Raw genomic sequence first — 22,001 nt, 5'->3', positions numbered from 1 at the left:
TTTCTTCATTTACTTAAGAACTTTGTTATGTTTCGCAAAGTAAATTCTTCATTTAAATGCCAGAGTTTCCTTCCCAGTGAATAGGTGTGGTGGGTCAGCCTGCCTGAAAGAGCAGATAACCCCTAAGATATTTTAATTAGCGTGGGTTCAGTTCCATGATAAAACTCCCTAGTATGAGAGGCGTCTCGCTGAGTGCCGAGTAAAATTTCCCACAATAAGAGTTGAGTGTGCAGCTACACTTTTGAAGGAACAATGAATCCTTACATTTTCTGCATGAAAATGAACAAATTTAAAAATATCGAACACTGGCAGAAGACGCCTTCAATACAAAAAGTATCGGCACTGGAGCCATAGTATCAAAACATGGTAAAAAGAATAGTCCGTTGCGATATAGTCCGTTGCAGAGAGCTACGTTCTAAGCACATTATGCGTTTGGAAAATGCAATAGTATCTGGCCCACTAGAGATGCGTAATTACTGTGTGTGGGATAACCAGCTTTGGGGCGAGGCCAAGCACAAGGTCACAGAGGGAGAGCGCTCTGCTGGTAACCATCACTCTCTGTCACATGACACGCACAGTGGCGTGTAAATAAACTCGCAGAATGTGCATAAATAATCTCCCAGCTCCAGAATTAACCCACGTTCATAACTTGTCCTACTTTTCGAGGAGAACGGTTCCCCCGGGGGGAGAGCGAATGACATAACACCCCAGCTCCTCGTCGTAAAACCCGAGCCGGGCCGAGCTCCACCCGGTGGAACTTGCGGCTCTGCTCCGGGTTCTGGAAGGCCGTCGCGATGATGATGATGTGTAACAGCCCGGCGATTCGAAACCGTCGCTATTTCCAACGCCGGAGAGGAGTCGGGGAAACACAGGTGCGCTCCTGCGTTGTGTTAGGCTGCTCTCCAAAACAAGAGCGCATACGTCGACGTTTTGGCTGGAAACGCTCCAAACACTCGGCTTTCACAGAGACTCCCCCTCGAGGGAAATCTCAGAGTGGGCAGGGTTTGAGAGGGTTGGCTCTGATCTGCGATATGGTTCCGCTCCGTTCAGTCATTCAAGGTCTCTCTGATCTACGTATGCCTGAAATCCTTTTTGAGGAGGAAAGGAGGGAGCAGAACTATGGCGAGACACACACACATTCACCCTGAACTTTGGCACGTGTGGACCGGGGGCCAGTGACATCATTGTATCTGTGTAACTGAGGCATATTTACACACAAAGAGGTTTTGATGTAGCAGCATGCAGCCAAATAGATGTTCTACCTTTCGTCCATCTTGTCCAGGCAGTCCAGGGGGCCCCAGTGCACCAAACTCTCCCTGAAAAGGACAACATTGAGTCACATCCAATGCGTCGAAAATATCTGCACAACCGTAATCTGCTCATATTTGAGCAATCTGAGCACCCAGAGTCTCAGTTATCAGTCTGACGACTAAATAGAGAGGCAAAGTGAACGTCACTTCCTGCTTCAGCACTGTACCAGAGATTTTCCTCCGCATTTATTTTCCCATAGACATTTCGTAAAATGCTTATAAAAATAGTTGTACTCGGTCAAACCAAACGGTTCAGCTATATTTAGAATCGGGAGAGACCATTTCACGCGGACCAAAACTTTGTGAAATGTTATGCGATCTCTCCAGTTTCTAAATATATATGTACCGTTTGGTTTGAACAAGTACAACTCTTTTTATAAGTATTTTACGAAATGTCTATGGGAAAATAAATGGCGGATGAAAATCTCTGGTACAGTGCTGAAGCAGGAAGTGACGTTCCACTATGGCTCTCTATAAGACTCTGGGACGACGGCTGATATGTCTGGGTTTCCTGTGTAGAGCGGATGTCTGTGTCAAGACTTCCGTTGGAGTTGATCGAACGTTACTTTTTGTAGGTGTTTTAGGTCCAGACGACATTGTAATCTCTGTAAACAGATAACTGTATACAGGATGAGATGTCGTCGGACTGTAAACAACGGCAGAAGTGAAAGTCTTGGTGCGGACGTGCGCTCTACACCGGAAACCCTGAAATATCATCCGTCTACTGTCCCAGAGTCTTACTAGTCGTCAGACTGATCGACTCTGATTTCCCAGATTGAGAGTTGAGTTGTACTGAGTGAGGGGGGGTGGAGGGAGGTCACAGAATTCATACTTTATGTCCTTTCGGGGATCGGCCAGGGGAAAGTCCAGGATCTCCCTTTTGTCCCTAGAACATAAAAAAACACACAACATTTTCTTCAGTCACTGTAGATACACTCTTTCCCCCCCCCAACATGCATGAGAGTGGCCAGTTTGACACCACTCTCTGCATGTTGTCTGCATCGCTGCGGCTTTCCGCTTCCCGAAGAGCCTGGGTGTTTGCGTTTACACTTAAGCACACGGGAAGAGTAATGAGTTCTCCCTGCTCATCGCTGGATCTCAGCGGTTGTATTTACACGAGAGTGCAGTCCATTTATGCCCTCCGGTGTTTCAGTTTACACCAAGCCAGTGAGACGAGATGGGGAGTGACTGCTTGCATTCTTCTCCCTTTTCGGGCAGTGGGAATCTTCGTCGGTGCATTCTGGGTCAGCGTTCAAAACCTCTACCGGTGAAACAGCGAGAGAGGCCCAGCAATCTATAACTATGGATACATGGCTGTAGATAAGCACACGTTTTGCCTGTTTCAGTGCTTAAAGCAGGACTAAACCCCAAAACACTTGTTTTCAGCTTTTAACAATATGTATGACTTTGGGGGTGGTGTGTGAAGAATTCTGGTCAAAATTTCCACATTTGAGACCGACCGGTTACCATTGTACCATTTGTATCATTTTCAGCAGCATAAGTTCCCTCTATGGGTTGAAAACTGCTTTTTTTTTGTGCCCTCAAATGAATGGGATATTTGGTACATCGTGACGTCACGGTGGGTTTAGCACGCGCCCCACTTATGTGAAGAAGAAAAAAATTCCCCATTGATTATTACTGTAGTTTACGCGGCGCGAGCCCTTTAAGACCAATGCATCCCTGGGTAATGCCTACTGTGGCTAATATTAGCAGAAATTGATATAACTTTTAACCATTTCGAGTAACACTGTTGCCATACCGATCACCAGCGTTAGTTTGTTGTTTATAACGTGGCTATATTCATAACGTTTTCTATCTCGGATGCGTTATTTCGAATCCCGCATAGGTTACGCTGGCGCAAAGCGTGTGGGTTTCAGGACGAAACAGTCTCGAGCCACTAACGTTATCTTTAGAGCACAATATTCCTGGAATGCAAGTTTAACTAAACAGTTACGTCCTCTGCATTCTACATAAAATTAAGATATTACAGGTTGTTTTATTTTGTATGTTACATACTTATTGGCCAAGATATGTTACTTTATGGGGGAGGAATTCTGCCAGCTAAGGAGGGGAGTGTGGGCGGCCATCTTTTCTGCGGGGTTTTCGGATCGAGTGGAGTGCCGTTTTGAAGAAATCTGGGGGGTTTAGTCCTGCTTTAAAGAAACAAGTAAGGAATCTGTGTTCTGTCTGTGTCCAGTGATTTATCAGAAAGGAATTACACAACGATACAGCACTGGGTTTTGACCCCAATCAAACGGCGCCCAAATCAACTGTAATCAGCTGATTACAAATACTAAATGAACACAATTCATTGAACATTAAGTTGGGCTGTGGAAACAAAGCCTGTACTGTGTGAGTCACTTTCATGTAATCCTGCAGTTAACAACCTCCCCCATGACTTGTGGAGGAAGACGGTTCGGGGGCCAATCTCTTCCAAACCTCTTAAGTGCAAAAACGCTAACATCACTTCAGCAGTTTACAGTCACGGGTGGGAAGGCAGACAGACATTTGCCTCAAAAGAATAATACTTTATTTTACCGTGTTATTTAATGACAAGCTTTTCCATTAGCACCTGCACCGGCTCATTTAGGCCTACATGTTCGTGTCAGCCACAATTTGGCATTAGACGCTCTTTGTGTGAATTTTCTCCAGACCGGCTTCTGAACACAGCCAAGAGTTGCGGCTCCAGCCAAGAGCTACAGACACGAACATCGTCTCATTTTACCGTCTACACTTCTCCATCTCCACTAGAATCGGAGCAGTTTAACTTCAAACACCAGCTATACGGAGCCATTATTTTCTAAAACCTTAAGAGCTTAATAAGCACATCTATATTTATACTCCTATTCAATGCGTCCATTCAGTTCGCTTCTCGGGCCAAATGGTGCCTATACAGTAGTAGGTAATTGAACAGATCTGTGTCTCAATTTATCATCATTACTTCCAGATAAAGTTTGACGTCTTCAAAACAACATTCAGCTATTTGGACACAGTGTGTGTCTTCATCCCGCTTGTTCCGCTCTCTGCAGCAGAGCAGTGCCAGACTGCGCAGTGTGCTGTTTGAGCTTTGTGTGCAAATGGGTCAAGCTGAGCCAGGCCAGGTTGTGCTCCAGCTATAACACATATGTACAATATATGAGTTATGGTTTCCCCCCCCCCCCCCCCCGGTAATATCACAGGCATCGCCCCCAGCCAAAGCATGGCACCAATTATGTTGTATTGGAGACGCGGGGTGGAAACTTCTGAAATTCAATGCATTCATGAGGATTAGGTGTGGGTTTAAAACACGAGCAAGTTTCCATTCTATTCCAGTGCATGCAGCCTAACATACAGGCCTCCTTTGTGAATTCACAATGACATACTATGGAGCTTAACAACTCTAGTCTGTTGATGATTTGAATCAGCTGGAACACAGACGCATAGCATCAAGCAGCTGCAAATTAGCCAGTCAGTACGACTTAAAAAGGCTGTTCCCTCCTGAAGAAAAACAAATGGCTTTTAAGAGGCTAAGATAATTGAACATACTGTGCAGCCAAGTTTAACTGAAGCGCAAGCATCCAAACTGAGCAAACTGACCACACAGACACACCAAGAGGACGAGACGAGAACTGCACTCGTTCTCCAAATTAGCGTAGTAGTAAAATGCAAATTGGAATATGTGTGTCTTTTTTTCTCTCTCTCTGATTCGCCCCCACTTCCCTTTTCTCCCCCACTGTAATTGGCCAATTCCCCCTGCTGTCCTGGCCGTGGCTCCACCCCCTCTGCCGATCTGGAGTTGTAGACTAGCACATGCTTCCTCTGATACATGTGCAGTCAACAGCCACTTCTTTTCACCTGACAGCGAGGAGTTTCACCGGCACGATGTAGCGAGTGGGAGGATCATGCTATTCCCCGCCAGTTCCCCTCCCCCTCACCAGACTGACCAGAGGAGGCACTAGAGAGCGACCAGGACACATATCCTTAATTTGCCTTCCCACGTGCAGACACGGCCAATTGTGGCTGTATGGATGCCCGACGAAGCCGGAGGTAACACGGGGGCTCGAACCTGCAACCCTCATGTTGGTAGGAAGGAAATCTACCACTGCACTACCCGGATGCATGTTTTTTATTAACCTCTGCCTCGATATTTCATGGTATTTTAATATATTTGCGTTAACATTTCACTGAATTGATCAACCTTCTCCACCTAATCCATACTAATTACCATAAATCCTAGGCTGACAAAATGAGTAACACAATCACAGACTGAATTTTCAATATTTTAGTGATATTGAAAGATGAATTTCAGGGATTATTTTTCACCCTAAAGATGGAGACGTCGCCTTTCTGAATAAAGTTCTTGATTGTTGATGCTGTACCTTGATTCCAGAAGGTCCAGGGCGACCGGGGTTTCCATGAGGGCCTGCAGGACCCTGGAAAACACACGCACACGCACACGCACACGCACACGCACACACACACACACACACACACACACACACACACACACACACACACACACACACACACATGATTAAGGAAGACAGAGTAAAGGTGATGATCGGATCATTAAGCAGACGTCTATTTGAGCAGCGGAGGGGGGAGTCTGCACTACATGTGAGAGAGGAGGGGGGAGTCTGCACTACATGTGAGAGAGGAGGGGAGAGTCTGCACTACATGTGAGAGAGGAGAGGTAGTCTGCACTACATGTGAGAAAGGAGGGGGGGAGTCTGCACTACATGTGAGAGAGGAGGGGGGGGTCTGCACTACATGTGAGAAAGGAGGGGGGGAGTCTGCACTACATGTGAGAGAGGAGGGGGGGGTCTGCACTACATGTGAGAGAGGAGGGGTAGTCTGCACTACATGTGAGAAAGGAGGGGGGGAGTCTGCACTACATGTGAGAGAGGAGGGGGGGGTCTGCACTACATGTGAGAGAGGAGGGGTAGTCTGCACTACATGTGAGAAAGGAGGGGGGGAGTCTGCACTATATGTGAGAGTGGAGGGGGGAGTCTGCACTACATGTGAGAGAGGAGGGGGGAGTCTGCACTACATGTGAGAGAGGAGGGGGGAGTCTGCACTACATGTGAGAGAGGAGGGGGGAGTCTGCACTATATGTGAGAGAGGAGGGGGGAGTCTGCACTACATGTGAGAGAGGAGGGGGGAGTCTGCACTACATGTGAGAGAGGAGGGGGGAGTCTGCACTACATGTGAGAGAGGAGGGGGGAGTCTGCACTACATGTGAGAGAGGAGTGCATGTGAGAGAGGAGGGGGAGTCTGCACTACATGTGAGAGAGGAGGGGGGAGTCTGCACTATATGTGAGAGAGGAGGGGGGGAGTCTGCACTACATGTGAGAGAGGAGGGGGGAGTCTGCACTATATGTGAGAGAGGAGGGGGGGAGTCTGCACTATATGTGAGAGAGGAGGGGGGGAGTCTGCACTACATGTGAGAGAGGAGGGGGGAGTCTGCACTACATGTGAGAGAGGAGGGGTAGTCTGCACTACATGTGAGAAAGGAGGGGGGGAGTCTGCACTACATGTGAGAGAGGAGGGGGGGAGTCTGCACTACATGTGAGAGTGGAGGGGGGAGTCTGCACTACATGTGAGAGAGGGGGGAGTCTGCACTACATGTGAGAGAGGAGGGGGGAGTCTGCACTACATGTGAGAGAGGAGGGGGGGAGTCTGCACTACATGTGAGAGAGGAGGGGGGAGTCTGCACTACATGTGAGAGAGGAGAGGGGAGTCTGCACTACATGTGAGAGAGGAGGGGGGAGTCTGCACTACATGTGAGAGAGGAGGGGGGGAGTATGCACTACATGTGAGAGAGGAGGGGGGAGTCTGCACTACATGTGAGAGAGGAGAGGGGAGTCTGCACTACATGTGAGAGAGGAGGGGGGGAGTCTGCACTACATGTGAGAGAGGAGGGGGGAGTCTGCACTACATGTGAGAGAGGAGGGGGGAGTCTGCACTACATGTGAGAGAGGAGAGGTAGTCTGCACTACATGTGAGAGAGGAGGGGGGAGTCTGCACTACATGTGAGAGAGGAGGGGGGGAGTCTGCACTACATGTGAGAGAGGAGGGGGGAGTCTGCACTACATGTGAGAGAGGAGAGGGGAGTCTGCACTACATGTGAGAGAGGAAGGGGGGAGTCTGCACTACATGTGAGAGAGGAGGGGGGAGTCTGCACTACATGTGAGAGAGGAGGGGGGAGTCTGCACTACATGTGAGAGAGGAGAGGTAGTCTGCACTACATGTGAGAGAGGAGGGGGGAGTCTGCACTACATGTGAGAGAGGAGGGGGGAGTCTGCACTACATGTGAGAGAGGAGAGGGGAGTCTGCACTACATGTGAGAGAGGAGGGGGGGAGTCTGCACTACATGTGAGAGAGGAGGGGGGAGTCTGCACTACATGTGAGAGAGGAGGGGGGAGTATGCACTACATGTGAGAGAGGAGGGGGGGAGTCTGCACTACATGTGAGAGAGGAGGGGGGAGTCTGCACTACATGTGAGAGAGGAGAGGGGAGTCTGCACTACATGTGAGAGAGGAGGGGGGAGTCTGCACTACATGTGAGAGAGGAGGGGGGAGTCTGCACTACATGTGAGAGAGGAGAGGGGAGTCTGCACTATATGTGAGAGAGGAGAGGGAGTCTGAACTATATGTGAGGCATCCAGCCATGTATCCACACATTGTTCTGTGTTGTGGGACAGGTCAGGGTGTCCTGGGGGACAGGTCAGGGTGTCCTGGGGTCCCTCTGTGTTTGTGTATAGGTGCTCTGTGAGCCATATGTCTCCCGCCTGCCTTGCCTGTCTGTCCAACTTATGACATATGGATGTGATTTTCCTCATCCCTACACTTTTCCACTGGTTTCTGGGGTCCCACAAAGTGAAGGCCACTCATCCATCATCACGCCATATTCCCCAAACTCTTTGTGCGACAAACCCTAGGTATCTGTAATATACTGTATGTCATATCATTCATGGCGCTATCTGTGTACTAAATCTTTTTATCAGAAAGGCCAGGTGGGCAGATATATAGGAGCAGAGACTGAGGAGACAGGATCAGTTATTTTGGATGAAGGGACCATAAATCCAACATGGCTGCAAAGAGGGCTTGTTTGGAAAAAAAAAATAAAGCCACAACTTCCTCGAGGCATCCAAGTGCGGAGTCTCCAGCTCGACTGCACGCTCGTCTGGAGCGGGTCAAAACGCTGAGCATGGAAAATCTTCACCAGCCGAGATTTAAAGCATTGAAACATGTTCAGATGCAGGAAGCTACTGTATCCACAAGCCGTTCTCTCAGTCAGATGGGCAGAGTGAGTTTCCAAACCTTTTCCCCTGAGCTGGAGGTGAGAGGGAGGGATAGGGTTACTCCGAGTAGAACTGACGGAGGGGAGGCCAAGAGGTGTAACTGTGTGGTCGGGTAATCCGGCCCCGTCTCTGTCTCTGTTATTTATCTGCACTCCATTATCGGACCGTGGAGAGGAGTCAGGCGGGCGAGGCGGCTCCCCCCCCTCCCTCCCCTCAACCTGGCCGGGCCTCCCCCCCTCCCTCCCCTCAACCTGCCCGGGCCTCCCCCCCTCGCAGGCAGGCAGGCAGGCAGGCAGGCAGGCAGGCAGGCAGGCAGGCAGGCAGGCAGGCGCTCGCTGCCTGCCGGACATATGGAGACACTTGGACTCATGGACAGATCTCCTCCTCCTCCTCCTCCTCCTCCTCCTCAACCATTCAGATGCATCTCGCTGCATTTTCACCAGCTCGATATTAAAACGTATGGAAGTGATTATATCCAGATAGGAAGAGGAGGGAGGAGAGCGAGAGAGAGAGAGCGAGCTGGAATATTACACAGTGCATTGTGGCCGTGCAGAAGGTAGAGAGGCATGCCGCTGATGACAAGGTGGGCAGATGTTCCTCCTATGGAGACAGCGGCCGGGACCACGGGAGGAATGACTCACTTTATCCCTCTCTCTCTATCTGTGTGAGTGGGTGAACTCACTGCATCACTGTAGAAAAGAGACTCCTGACGAGAGAACAGATCTCTGGAGAGCTACACACACACACACACACACACACCCAGGTTGGGGGTCAAATCATGAATGAATTAATGAACGTCCAACTCAACTGAGGAATTGGAATTGGGGGAAAAGCGGGAACAGAACTGGAATTTTATTCAATGAATCCATCCATCTTCGACCGCTTATCCGGGATGGGGTCGCGGATGTAGCAGTTCCAGCAGGAGACCTTAAACTTCCCTGTCCCTGTTCCACATTAAGCAGCTCTGACTGGGCGATCCCGAGGCGTTCCCACTGGCCCGCGTGGATTCAATGAAATTCTGCAAAATCCCATGTCTTGATCCCTCCCCCCCCCCCCCATATCTGAGATTACAGATTATTATTAATACTGAATATCATAAAATGTTAAAGGTGCCTTTCATTTGATGCATAACATGTAATCACAATACATACGGTACAATATACATTATAATGAAACGTCTTTGTTTAACTCTGTTGTATTTGATTCATAGCCTAATGTTTGATTTGATGTTTACGGGCCTCTCTTAGAAGTGGACTTTCATGGAATTTAAAGGGATTCAATTCTATTTTCTGCCATTCCAATTCAATGTACATATTGTTTCCTTGGAGCTGCGCACAATTCCATCCCCAGCTGCAGGAACTGAATTCGAATTTACCATGCATTCTCAGTTCAGTTCATGAATGGCCCGAACCCTGACACACACACACACACACACACACACACTCACCCTCGCACACTCTCACACACACACACACACACACACACACACACACCCCTGAGGCGTGTGTATGAAGGGCAGCTGTGTAGGGCAGAGCTGTGGGCGGGTTTACGATGTGGGTCAATGACTTTGACAGGAGTGACACGTGCAGCGCTGCCATCTCCTTGCTGTGCTGTTTCTGGACTACATTTCCCACAGAACACCTGTCAATCAAACAGTGTGTCCAGTGCTTTGGAATTTGGATGGAGTTCATTTATTCCAATCAAAGCGCTGCTCCTGCTGCTGGAAATGTACAACGCATCACGTCTGTGCCACAGGATTTCTCCTGGTAAAGACAGACCAAACTCTGCGTGTTTGGAACCGCAAATAAGCTTAATAAGTGTATAGGTTGAATCACTTCTGTTATATAGTATCAACCAACAACAGAAGAACCAAAACTGTAAATTACAATTTTGTTGATTATTACTTGAAGATAAGGTGAACTTTATTGATTGCCGAGGCAAAGTTGGGTCATTGCAGCAGCACGGAATAGAAGGTGAATTTGGGGAACCAGAGCGAAAAGGAACGAAATGGATATGAATAAAAAAAAATGTACTATCGATATAATGTTACTGTTTGACGGCTATTGTCAGATTTAAATCAATATATTTAAAGTGTGTTGCTCAAGAACAATTCACTATGGACGAATACACTGACTGTTGCCGGCATCGAATCTGTGCCATCTGACTTCAACTGTAAAGTGCTCCCTGTGCGTTACCATAAGCATAAGTCATAGTGGAACGCATCTGTGTAAACAACGGAAACTTAATGAAGCATCCGAGATTGCTCATTACTTAGGCATGTCGTTTCCACGGCCAATTTATGTTTGACAACATAAATAAGTTATGCTGCCACAACAAAGCGAGCTTTCTGCGTCTGTCCATCAACGCCGTCACCACAGCTCACTTGGCCGGAGATTCCACAGACTCCTCATTTCATTTCATGATACAGTGTCAACCATTCCTTGAGCAATTATGCAAATGTTTTCAATTCCACGGAAGCCGGCTGCTTCAGATCGTGGCTGCACACTGGCAGGTCAGTTTCTCTGCACAAAGCCCTCTTTGATCCGCTCTCAAGCCTCCCCTTCAGGGCCGGCTAACCCTCCGTTCCCCGGCGCTCTGCTGGGCTTATGGCTGCATGGGCCAGGGGAAGGTGGAGGCTCGCTCACGTGTCAGGAGGAGATGCTGGTGGTAACCTGGAGGCGCTCAGGTGTTAGGAGATGCTGGTGGCAACCTGGAGGCGCTCAGGTGTCAGGAGATGCTGGTGGTAACCTGGAGGCGCTCAGGTGTTAGGAGATGCTGGTGGCAACCTGGAGGCTCTCAGGTGTTAGGACATGCTGGTGGTAACCTGGAGGCTCTCAGGTGTTAGGAGATGCTGGTGGTAACCTGGAGGCGCTCAGGTGTTAGGAGATGCTGGTGGTAACCTGGAGGCGCTCAGGTGTCAGGAGATGCTGGTGGTAACCTGGAGGCTCTCAGGTGTTAGGAGATGCTGGTGGTAACCTGGAGGCTCTCAGGTGTTAGGAGATGCTGGTGGTAACCTGGAGGCGCTCAGGTGTTAGGAGATGCTGGTGGTAACCTGGAGGCTCTCAGGTGTCAGGAGGAGATGCTGGTGGTAACCTGGAGGCGCTCAGGTGTTAGGAGATGCTGGTGATAACCTGGAGGCGCTCAGGTGTTAGGAGATGCTGGTGGTAACCTGGAGGCTCTCAGGTGTCAGGAGGAGATACTGGTGGTAACCTGGAGGCGCTCAGGTGTTAGGAGATGCTGGTGGCAACCTGGAGGCGCTCAGGTGTTAGGAGATGCTGGTGGTAACCTGGAGGCGCTCAGGTGTTAGGAGATGCTGGTGGTAACCTGGAGGCGCTCAGGTGTCAGGAGATGCTGGTGGTAACCTGGAGGCTCTCAGGTGTTAGGAGATGCTGGTGGTAACCTGGAGGCGCTCAGGTGTCAGAAGATGCTGGTGGTAACGTGCAGGCTCTCATGTGTCAGGAAATGCTGGTGGTAACGTGGAGGCTCTCATGTGTCAGAAGATGCTGGTGGTAACGTGCAGGCTCTCACGTGTCAGGAGATGCTGGTGGTAACGTGGAGGCTCTCATGTGTCAGGAGATGCTGGTGGTAACGTGGAGGCTCTCATGTGTCAGGAGATGCTGATGGTAACGTGGAGGCTCTCAGGTGTTAGGAGATGCTGGTGGTAACGTGGAGGCTCTCACGTGTCAGGAGATGCTGGTGGTAGCAGAACGTGGAGGCTCTCAGGTGTTAGGAGATGCTGGTGGTAGCAGAACGTGGATGCTCTCAGGTGTTAGGAGATGCTGATGGTAGCAGAACGTGGAAGCTCTCACATGTCAGGAGATGCTGTCAGAGATGAGGCATTAGCCAGCCACTGCACCTCCTAATGGGGCCATCTCATTCGGGCCACAGTGGGAACGCTACGCTTTAAAGAGAAATTATGCACATGAGAAATTAACGTGCATAAAGTGTTTGTTTTTTCCCAATTTCCCCCAGGGGATCATTAAAGTCTTTCTGATTCTGATTCTGATTTTAATTACCAATAAGTGAATGTTCCGTAACGTAACTTAAAAATGAGAGCAGCCACGACTCTCTGCGTTCCTCCGTTCTTGTGCTGCATATAACATATCGAGACGGGTCGGCGTCTTTTACTTTTCTGCATTGGCAACCGTTGCTACATCTCCCCTCACGCCTCGCTGTGACTTTCCTCTGCATCTGAGGTCAAAGGTCAAATGAGGTAAGGGCCTTTCCAAAAACCTATGGCTGCTCTCAACACATCAGGCAGTCTCGAGGAGTATAAATCCTTCATCTTCAACTTTCACAGGCTTTCTGAATCGACAAAATAAAGCCCTCTGTATCGTATTGGAGGGTTTTGAAGTGTAGCGGACATGCAGCAATATTTCCTCCATTAGTTCCCCTTTTCAAATTGACTATTTAAGTGATTTATAACAATTTCGCTGAAAATGTCACTCCTGCTCTCAAATTGAAAAAAGAAAATTGCTCCAACAATGTGGCACTTTATGGGGATATGATTTGAAGTCGTGGTGATTATGTGTGGAGAAACGTATCAAAACAGAAACAAAGAATGTGACTGCACTGCACCCCCCCTTGGGCGCTTTAAGTCGCAGATTAACTGTTCATGAACTCATGGAGGTATGTGTGTTAAAAAAGGAAAGTCTTCCACCGTAGTGAAACGCCACTTTAATCCCTTGTTTGCAAGGCCAGAGTCCATCTGAGAGCATTTTGTTGACCATGTGTGGAATTGTGATGTTTTTTCTTCTTCTTCTCCTTATTAACCTAAGTTAACTGTCCAGGAATATTACGACGGTTCAGTCAAACAATTGGCAAAAAAAAATCCAGGTTTTTTTGCTGTGAATCGCTCCGACCTGCATGCAGCAGGGTCTCAAGAGCTTGCATGATGAATGAACTCTATAGAGGTGCTGGTGGACTACTGGAGGAGCTGCTGTGCTCCAGACAGGTTCTTAAATGCCTTTAATAAGACGCGGACAAAGCCTCCTTTCTTCCTTGTTTAAAGAGATTGGGTTCCCACAGCCCACCCCTCTGAGGCCCGACCACAGGGCAGCGTCTCACGGGCTACAGCAGGTAGCTCACACACACACACACACACACACACACACACACACACACACACACACACACACACACACACACACACACACACACACACACACACACACACACACTTCAGTAGCTGAAGTACTCACAGTAAAATGGTATCTTGCTACTTTCCAAAGTTATTTTTTCTGGTGGATTTATTCCACCTTGGGACTCAGTGTAATACCAATTTACTGATTTTACAATGCACTGATTTCAGTATGACATGGGTTAAGGCAGTAGTTCTCAAAGTGGGGTCTGGACCTCCCCCCCAGGAGTCTTTGAGGGGGGTCCAGGGCGTCCCCAGCAAAAAAAGGGAATAATTTATTTTCACAATAATTCCATCCATCAGTAAGCCAATGACAGAATGTATGACTTGGTCATGGGTTTCATACACTTTCTGTAACAAAACCCCTAAAAGCAAAAAATCTTATCAGATGGGGGATCCTGGGACAAAAAACCGTGTCAAATCTCATCAAATCTGATCTAATTTGTGTGGGTTCAGGGGTCCTTGACATGAAAATGTTTGAGAACCACTGGGTTAAGGGGGATTCATAGAGTTCAAAGGTGAACAGCTACATACAAAGGAATCAGTAACAGGTTTTTAGAAAGAAGTCAAAAGCAAACAATCTTCCCTAGAGACATATAGCATCCCTGTGGGTTTTTTCTCTTTCTTCTGAAAAACATGACCTTAAAATAACACCTGCAGCGAGCGAGCGAGCGAGCGACTGTGTTTGGCTGCGTCACAAACTCACTGCCGAGGCCTCGAATGAGACGTGGCAGCAGAGGATTCAGCCTAGAGGACCTGACACACTGGAAGCATTCATTGATGCTAACATAGGAGCTACGTCTAATTTAGGTACCGGCGCTGTTTACATAGCCAATAGAAAGTTCTTTTTCTGGAAATGCATAATATGCCGTTTCTAACTTTTTGCATAACAGTCTTTCAGGTGACCTTGTTTTTTTTTTTCATGCCCGTTTAATAACGGCCTTATGTGCTCCAATTAACGTCACGTTGGCAACATGCAGATTTTGTAGCTGATGGTTGTTTGCTCTCAAGCTTTAGAAATGGACCTTGGCAGCACAGCTCGATCAAATTCAGAGCCAAAGCAAACTGAACTCGGGGTGAATAATACCCCATCATCCAACGATGTTATTGGGTGCTTTATCAAAATGCTCAAAGGTCTTCCATATCAAGCCACTGCTCATTGCCTTATCTCGCGCAACCCAATCGCCAGGATAAAATGTTGGAATGTTCATATTTGACATTTCCTTCCATGAAAATTAACCCCCAAAACACTTTTTTTCCAGCTTTTAACCAGTACATATGGCTTTTGGGGTGGTGTGTAAAGGATTCTGGTCAAAATCTCCACATTTGAGACCAAACTGTTACAATTGTACAAACTGTATCATTTAAGGCAGCAAAAGTGCCCTCTATGGGTTCAAACCTGCTTTTTTAGGGGGGCTCTCAAGTGAATGGCCGATTTGGTACACCGTTACGTCACGGCGGTGTTTGCGCGTGGTGTACTTCAATGTGAACCAAATTGTATATGATCAGCTTTATTTTATGCATTCAAATGTAGCTCGAGCCCTTCCTGCGTGCTGGGACAACGCAAGGCATTGTGGGTAATCGGGTACTGTGTGCTAATGCTAGCGGCTAACGTTAGTTATGTTACACATGGCAGGAAAACGCCACTGAATGACCAAATTGATATAACTTTTTAACCATTTCGAGTACTTGCCTAAACGTAACGGGTGATTTGAGCCGTGGCTCCCCGCGACACGTTAGCAGGCTGAACCGGGCCGGGCCCGCGTATCTAGAAATGTAGAAAATGTGGCATATTTTCGTTCAGAAATGTCCATATGTGACATTTCTTTGGATTCTAAAAACGTACAATGTGACTTTCTAATCTGGCGTCTGGGCTGTATCTCTATATGAAGGAGGAACACACTTGGATGCAGGCGTCATAGAGCTTATGGAAGCACATGGAAGATTCTGGAAGGGACGAGGAAAGTGGAAACATGGCGAACAGAGGAAAGCTGGGAAGGTGTTTGTGAAACTAGTCAGGGGCCGGAGCGCAGCAGTAAATGGGACTACACAGTGGAGAGAGGAGACTCACCCGGGGGCCCCTCCTCCCTGGCTGCCCTGGCTTCCCCGGAGGTCCGCAAAGGCCCTAAAAGGAAAAAAGATGGAAGATGTGGAGGATTGAGTAAAGGAAGTCTATAAATACACTGAGATGTGTCATGAGAGGAGCTGCCTTCATGCTGCGTGACGTGCGGCGGCACAGCGAGCGACAACAGTCTGGAGCAAAGTGAGTGTTGCATTAAGTGTTATTCTGCAGCTTTTCAATATCCTGTTCCTTAGGGTTACGTTGGTTTGAGAGTTGGAGGCGCTGCGTCTTCATTGTTCGCCGGCTCAGTCAGTCAGTCAGTGAGATGCTGGCAGGCGTGTGAGTGTCTGGTTACAGGCCAGTGCAGCAATGTCCCTCTGAAACCAAGACCACTTCTGCACCAAAACCACTACAGTCACTCTGACTCATTGTACTGGCAGGGAGGCCGGCGTTGGTTCCAACCGCAGCCAATCACATTCATTACGGGCATCATCATCATCATCTAGCTTTAAAACAATTTCATACATGGATTAGCGACGCTCGGAAAAGGTCAAATCTAATGAGGGGTCAGCCTGACGGACTTCAGTTTGTTTGAGACGTTTGAGTTAGTTCTCATTTCACCGTGGCTCATCAAGTTGAAAGGAAGTGGGAAGTGGGAAGTGGGCCTAAAAACAGCTTGAGGCAGACTAACTGAAACTGTAATAATGCAGGTCAGGATGTATAAAGCACTTTTGTCCTGACTAAGGACTTAAGAGCTGTTAGCAGCTATGCTCTCTCTCGGCCGACATGCACTCTGAATAGTCAAAGGGCTTCTTTAAGAACCTTTAAAGGTTCTTCAGAGTGAACGGGAAACTTAGAGGGTTCTTTGAGGAACCCGTTCGGAGAACCTTGAACATTCGGGGGGCTCTTCTAGGAGATATGTTTTCTAGTGAAGAGATTTAAGGTGCTTATTATTGGGTACCTCCAGATCTCAGATACTGTAAATAACATACATTATGTGTCCTCAGACCTATAGGGTTTAGGCTGGTTGAAGAGGAGATCAGCACTTGTGTACTTTTTTTTTAAGTAACGTGTAATGTGTAATATATTACTCTTTTGAGTAACGACCCCCAACACTGGTTGCGGCCCACCCGTGTCTCCCTTACGTTCTAATTATTTTTATTCTTCTTTTTTATCAAGTTTTTCTGGGGGGTTTTCTCCCATTTCCTCCTCACCTGTACAGTACTTGGCAAATTCCACCTGCCGTCCTGGCCGTTGCTCCGCCCCCTCTGCTGATCTGGGGAGCGCTGTAGGCTAGCACATGCGTGCTCAGATACATGTGCAGTCAGCCGCCAGCCGCTTCTTCTCACCTGACAGAGAGGAGCTTCACCGGCAGGATGTAGCGCATAGGAGGATCCCGCTATTCCGCCCAGTTCTCCTCCCCCCCGAACAGGCGCCCAGACCGGCCAGAGGAGGCACTAATGCAGCGACCAGGACTCGTACCTCACTACCGGCTTCCCACCCGCAGACACGGCCAATTGCGTCTGTAGAAACATCTGACCAAACCCGGAAGTACCGCTGTTGGGAATTGAACACGGGTCTCTGCGGTGCTAGGCGAGTGCTTTTACCTCTAGCCTACCTCTACATTCTGATTCTGAATAAGATCTCAGACCTGCATATCAAATGGTTCAGACTCCAGACAACATGCAGTTCTACCGTACGGTACATCGGGAAGGCAACCTTCACCACACACAAGGGGGTTGATGTGCGTTGGTTGGTTATTCTCTCTTATTGATCAAATGTGTTGTTTTCGAGCAGCTTCGAGGTCTCACAGAGCTGTGCGTTCCCTCACTGCCGGAGCAGGAAAGCTTTACTTCAAACATTCCGTTCAGTCAAACACTGTATGACCTAATACACGACTTAAAAAAGACTTTTAACCATGGAAAATGTGATTAACCACTTTTTGTTCACCAAACGAACAGGCCCTAGAAGGGCAGACAGAACGCTCAAGACAAATGTACAGCCTCCATATATCAGTCGACTCTGAACTCTGTGAAAGGTCAATCTTACTACTAGTTTGTTTACATATAACGGTTACCTTTAAAATTTTAATTCAAGCATGTTGAAACTGAAGTTGACTGTCTGGTATGGACTGGTCTCAGGTCTCAGGCCTGTCATCTGGACACCATGACATTTCAACATTTAACACACCATGGCCGTGCTGTGGGTCTTCAATAGTCAGACATTGAAACATTTGAATGAATCACTAATCCCAATTTAGCCATTTCTTTATGAAACTGTGTAGCAAAATTCATCTTTTGAAGAATTTCAGGAAAGACATTTTTCCATTTCATACCTTTACCACACCTGTGCTGCCATCATTCCTACGAAGAAAATCTGCGGTGCTTAAGGAAAAGATCAAGTGAAGCTCTTAAACAATGGGGATAACGCACTGTATTCATATTGCGTGCCGTGGCTCCTGAATGGTTAATTGTTTCGAGGCGCTTTATCCATTTTGACCTTTGACCCTACTTTTAAAGGTCTCCATTCTTCCAACAGTCACACTCCCTCTCGGAGGAATCTAACACCCCAGCGCCAGCCCCTTCACTCAGACAAGCAGCAAAGTTCTGGCAAAGGCCCGCTTTGAGCCCGACTATTTCTACCCATGCTGCTAAAAAGGAAATCGCACATTAATAAGCGCCAATTCGAAAGGGGATAGAAAATCTTCAAAACCAGATTCTTACTAGACAGAAAACAGATGGCAGGGTTTCATACTAGACAGAAAACAAACTGTGGGAGGGTGAACGAAATCAATCATCGACTCAAGCAAAATGCACGAGGAATTTCAGAGATGCAGCGCTTGGTGTCGTCCAAACTCTCGAGACCACACAGCCACGGGTCAATGGAGCAAGCCGGGTCAGCGGCCCGTGGAGGCGCTTCGTGCACTGGACTTCAAAGTGGGTCAGATCTGCATTTCCATAGCAAGCTGTCACATTTGTATATCATTGTGAGCCAAGGAGGGATTAAAATAGCGGAAAAAGGCACAAAGCATAGAAATATGATATCAAGTCAGATGCCTGAGTTCATGATGCATGACTTCATAGAATAAACACCGTGCGCAAGCCCAAAACACATTAATACTCCCACATCTATCTATATCTATATATCTATAGATATAGAATAAACACCATGCGCAAGTGCAAACACATGAATACTCCCACATAAAATATACACATGCACTTATTGTGGGCTAATAGTTGTGATAAGCAAGTTTTTTTTTTTAGACCACACACTCACCGCTGGTCCTGGTTCTCCCTTTAGTCCAGGTGGTCCGGCCAGTAGTGAGAATTGGGTGGGTTCCAAGTCAAATGTTTGGAGGCCATCTGTTGCAGCTGGAGTGACTGGGCTAAGCCAGGTGGGTTTGGCATCCTGCATACTGGTGACTTTTGGCTCAGGTTTCTTTGGCGCTAGAGTGGTCACCTGCTTCTTGTGGCGAAGGTAGGCGTTTGAAAAAGACCCCCGCGTGGATGAAGCAGCCGTGGTCCGGAGACTCGGCTTCATCTTCGGCGACCTGGTGGAAGCGGGTAAAGCCGAGGGTTTCGGGGTGTTAGCAGTACCTCCTCCTTGCTTCGTGCTCTTTTCGGCGGCGCCGTGCCACGTCGGTTTCGGGTTTGACGGTGTCGCCCCGCTGGTCCTAAGAGACGTAGTGACCGTTTGAGTAGGAAAGCGAAGTGGCCGTTCCAAACCTGGATGAACGGGTGGGGAAACGGACGTAGTAGTAGCAGGTTTCGGAGCGCTCGAAGTCTGATCAACCAGTGAGCGGCCATTTGGAACAAGAAAAATAGTCCTAATCTTTTCCTCGGTCACGGTCGGAGTAGGTCTATGGGTCTTTTTGGGTAGTTCCGTCAGTGACAGTGGAGCGATGTGGGTGACAGTCGCGTTTGGCTCTGCGGGGAACAGAGGTAGCAGGGCTGGGAAAACGGGCCGATACGTGTCGGCCTCCCTGCACTGTTTCTTAATGTAATCACAATAGTTATGAGCTGCCTTGGCAGAGGGATAAATGTCAAACTGACAGATGGCGCCTTCAAACGGCGCCGAATTCTGGTTCATCTTGCCCAGCTGGAAAGAGCCCTCTGGATCCAGGGCCTCCTCGTTTTGCAAATGCAAATCTGCATGGAGACTTTTCTTTCCACACAAAGTATATAAGAACACCTGCTGGCCTCGGAGAGCCAGGGCCAGACTGTGCCACCGGCCGTCGTGGACGTCATAGTCGAAACTCACAGAGTTCCTCTGGCCCACGTGCACCAGCACCTTCCCCGGCACGAACTGCACTCCCAGCTGCAGTTTCTTTTTCTTGGACAGCACGGAGAAAAGAAAGGCACTGTTGACGCGATGAGCAGACAGGCTGACGATCAGGGAGAGGTTGGTGGAGCTGTAGGTAGCGGTAGGGAAAACGGTGTGCAACGGCACCTGGATGCGTGCCCTCTGGGTGAGGATGACTCCGGATTTGAAGGGGATGACGCCGTTAGGGACGGATCGAGCGCCCGATGACGACGCTCCGCCCGCCCTTCGACCAGAGAGCCCGAGCTGCTGCAGAACATCCACATCTGCAGGGGAAACAGAAGAGAGATCAAACAGTCAGTCCAGCAGCCAGAGACACTCAACGAGAAACGTCATTGTGTAAATCAGGAGTCTTTTTGATTATCTAGCATTCTTTAAATGATCCTCCTCATGCACACTACTTCAAATTCTACTTGTTGTAACAAATATCCTGATCCCGACCTTTGACCTTTGACTTTACCTCCGGACAGAAAGCAACATGTACCTGTCTTTGCATACATGATTAAAAGCAATGACGCTTTCTTAATACTCTGGAATGATGCACAGGTTACAAGGGGCTTTACAGAAATACAAGTGAAAAATATTAAAATACATAAAAACTTAAAGGGAGATCAAAATTGGGAAACACATTCAAAACAAAAAAACAAAAGCACAAACATGACATAAAAGCCAGTAAGTGTGTTTTAACACATTCACTGCCAGCCGTTTTTTCAATACTGTAGGTAGGTTCTGCCAAGGTTTTTTTTTGAGGATTCTGGCTCATCTTTCAAGAGCCGAGGATTCTTTTCTGCTAAGATTTTGTGAACACAAATGATCTCAAAAGAACTAATAGAATGTGTGCTTTCTCTGTCTAAAAGAGTTAGTTTGTAGAGTTAGTAGTTATGTAGGCATTAGCAGTAAAATACAGCATGGTTTCAGCGTCTGAAAATTTATTCTGAGATAAATGGCTTTTTGTGAAATTCGATAGAACAGTCACTTTAACCATTTATTTTTGGCGTAAGACGTCAGACATCTAAACAATAGTTTTGAACAGTAATTTCCTCCATAGCAGCAGGAAACCCCCCTCTCCTTCAAACTCCTCCCTCCATGGGTGTGTCTCTGGTGGCTTTGCAGCGTTTGTCACAAGCGAGGCTCTGCCTGTCTGTGCTGCCTGGCTGCTGGCGGCTGCTCTTTGGGCGAGTCTGCATGAGTCGTTTCGATTGTGAGCTCAGCTGCAATGAAGCTGCGTGCGATTGTGGGCTTTCTGCCGTGTTTCAAAGTGTGTTGCACGCATAATCTATTATGCAAATTTGCAATCCCCCACCGCCAGCTCCCAGCGTGATAATGCGCGAAAGCGAAAGCGTTTTCGCCAATCCATTTTACAGTATGAGAGAATGGTTTCCTCACGCGTTCCCCTGCAGTTTTGGCTCGGCTTTTTCTAGTCTGGAGAGCACTGTCGCCACTTAGTGGGTCGGTGGAATGGGTTGTACACGTTCGGTGGCTCCAATATTTTTATAGGAGACGTGGGGGGCGTTGATCCACGTCCCACCGTCAATTTTTTTTTTTTTTTTTTAAGACGAGATATCTCGTCATTGGCAGTCAACCGTTGGATTTTGTAAGACGAGATATCTCGTCAATGGCAGTGAACGTGTTAATAAGGGGTCAGGTGATGATGATACTTCATTAACTGCCCAAGATCCCCAGGCAGAACATTCCACTCAAATGTATTGAAGGCCTTCAGCAAGACAACGTCTAAAAACAAATGAACTCAGACGATCTATTCATTTGAGATTGAATAAAGGAAATGGCAGTAACATAAGCGGTATTTCAGTATGCTCTGATGACAAGCCGGGGGAGTTCAGGAGTTTAAAGTGAGACTCAGGGAAATCCGGTGGAAAAACGTGAACG

General features: G+C 47.9%; 1 protein-coding gene across 2 annotated transcripts in view; it reads right to left on the bottom strand.

Annotated features, from left to right (window-relative positions):
• col27a1b (collagen, type XXVII, alpha 1b) overlaps window positions 1-22,001 on the bottom strand; it is a 79,367-nt gene that overhangs the window by 49,910 nt on the left and 7,456 nt on the right. For both annotated transcript variants that reach the window (XM_083645088.1, XM_083645089.1), the window contains exons 3-7: window positions 19,071-20,380; window positions 15,804-15,857; window positions 5,669-5,722; window positions 2,143-2,196; window positions 1,263-1,316 (exon numbers count right to left, since the gene is read on the bottom strand). In XM_083645088.1, coding sequence (XP_083501214.1) covers window positions 1,263-1,316; window positions 2,143-2,196; window positions 5,669-5,722; window positions 15,804-15,857; window positions 19,071-20,380 — 1,526 coding nt within the window. The remainder of the gene's footprint in view (window positions 1-1,262; window positions 1,317-2,142; window positions 2,197-5,668; window positions 5,723-15,803; window positions 15,858-19,070; window positions 20,381-22,001) is intronic.

The sequence above is a fragment of the Poromitra crassiceps genome, assembly GCF_964638095.1.
Source record: "Poromitra crassiceps genome assembly, chromosome: 10".
NCBI lineage: Eukaryota > Metazoa > Chordata > Actinopteri > Beryciformes > Melamphaidae > Poromitra > Poromitra crassiceps.
This window is presented reverse-complemented; position numbering and strand designations above follow the sequence as displayed.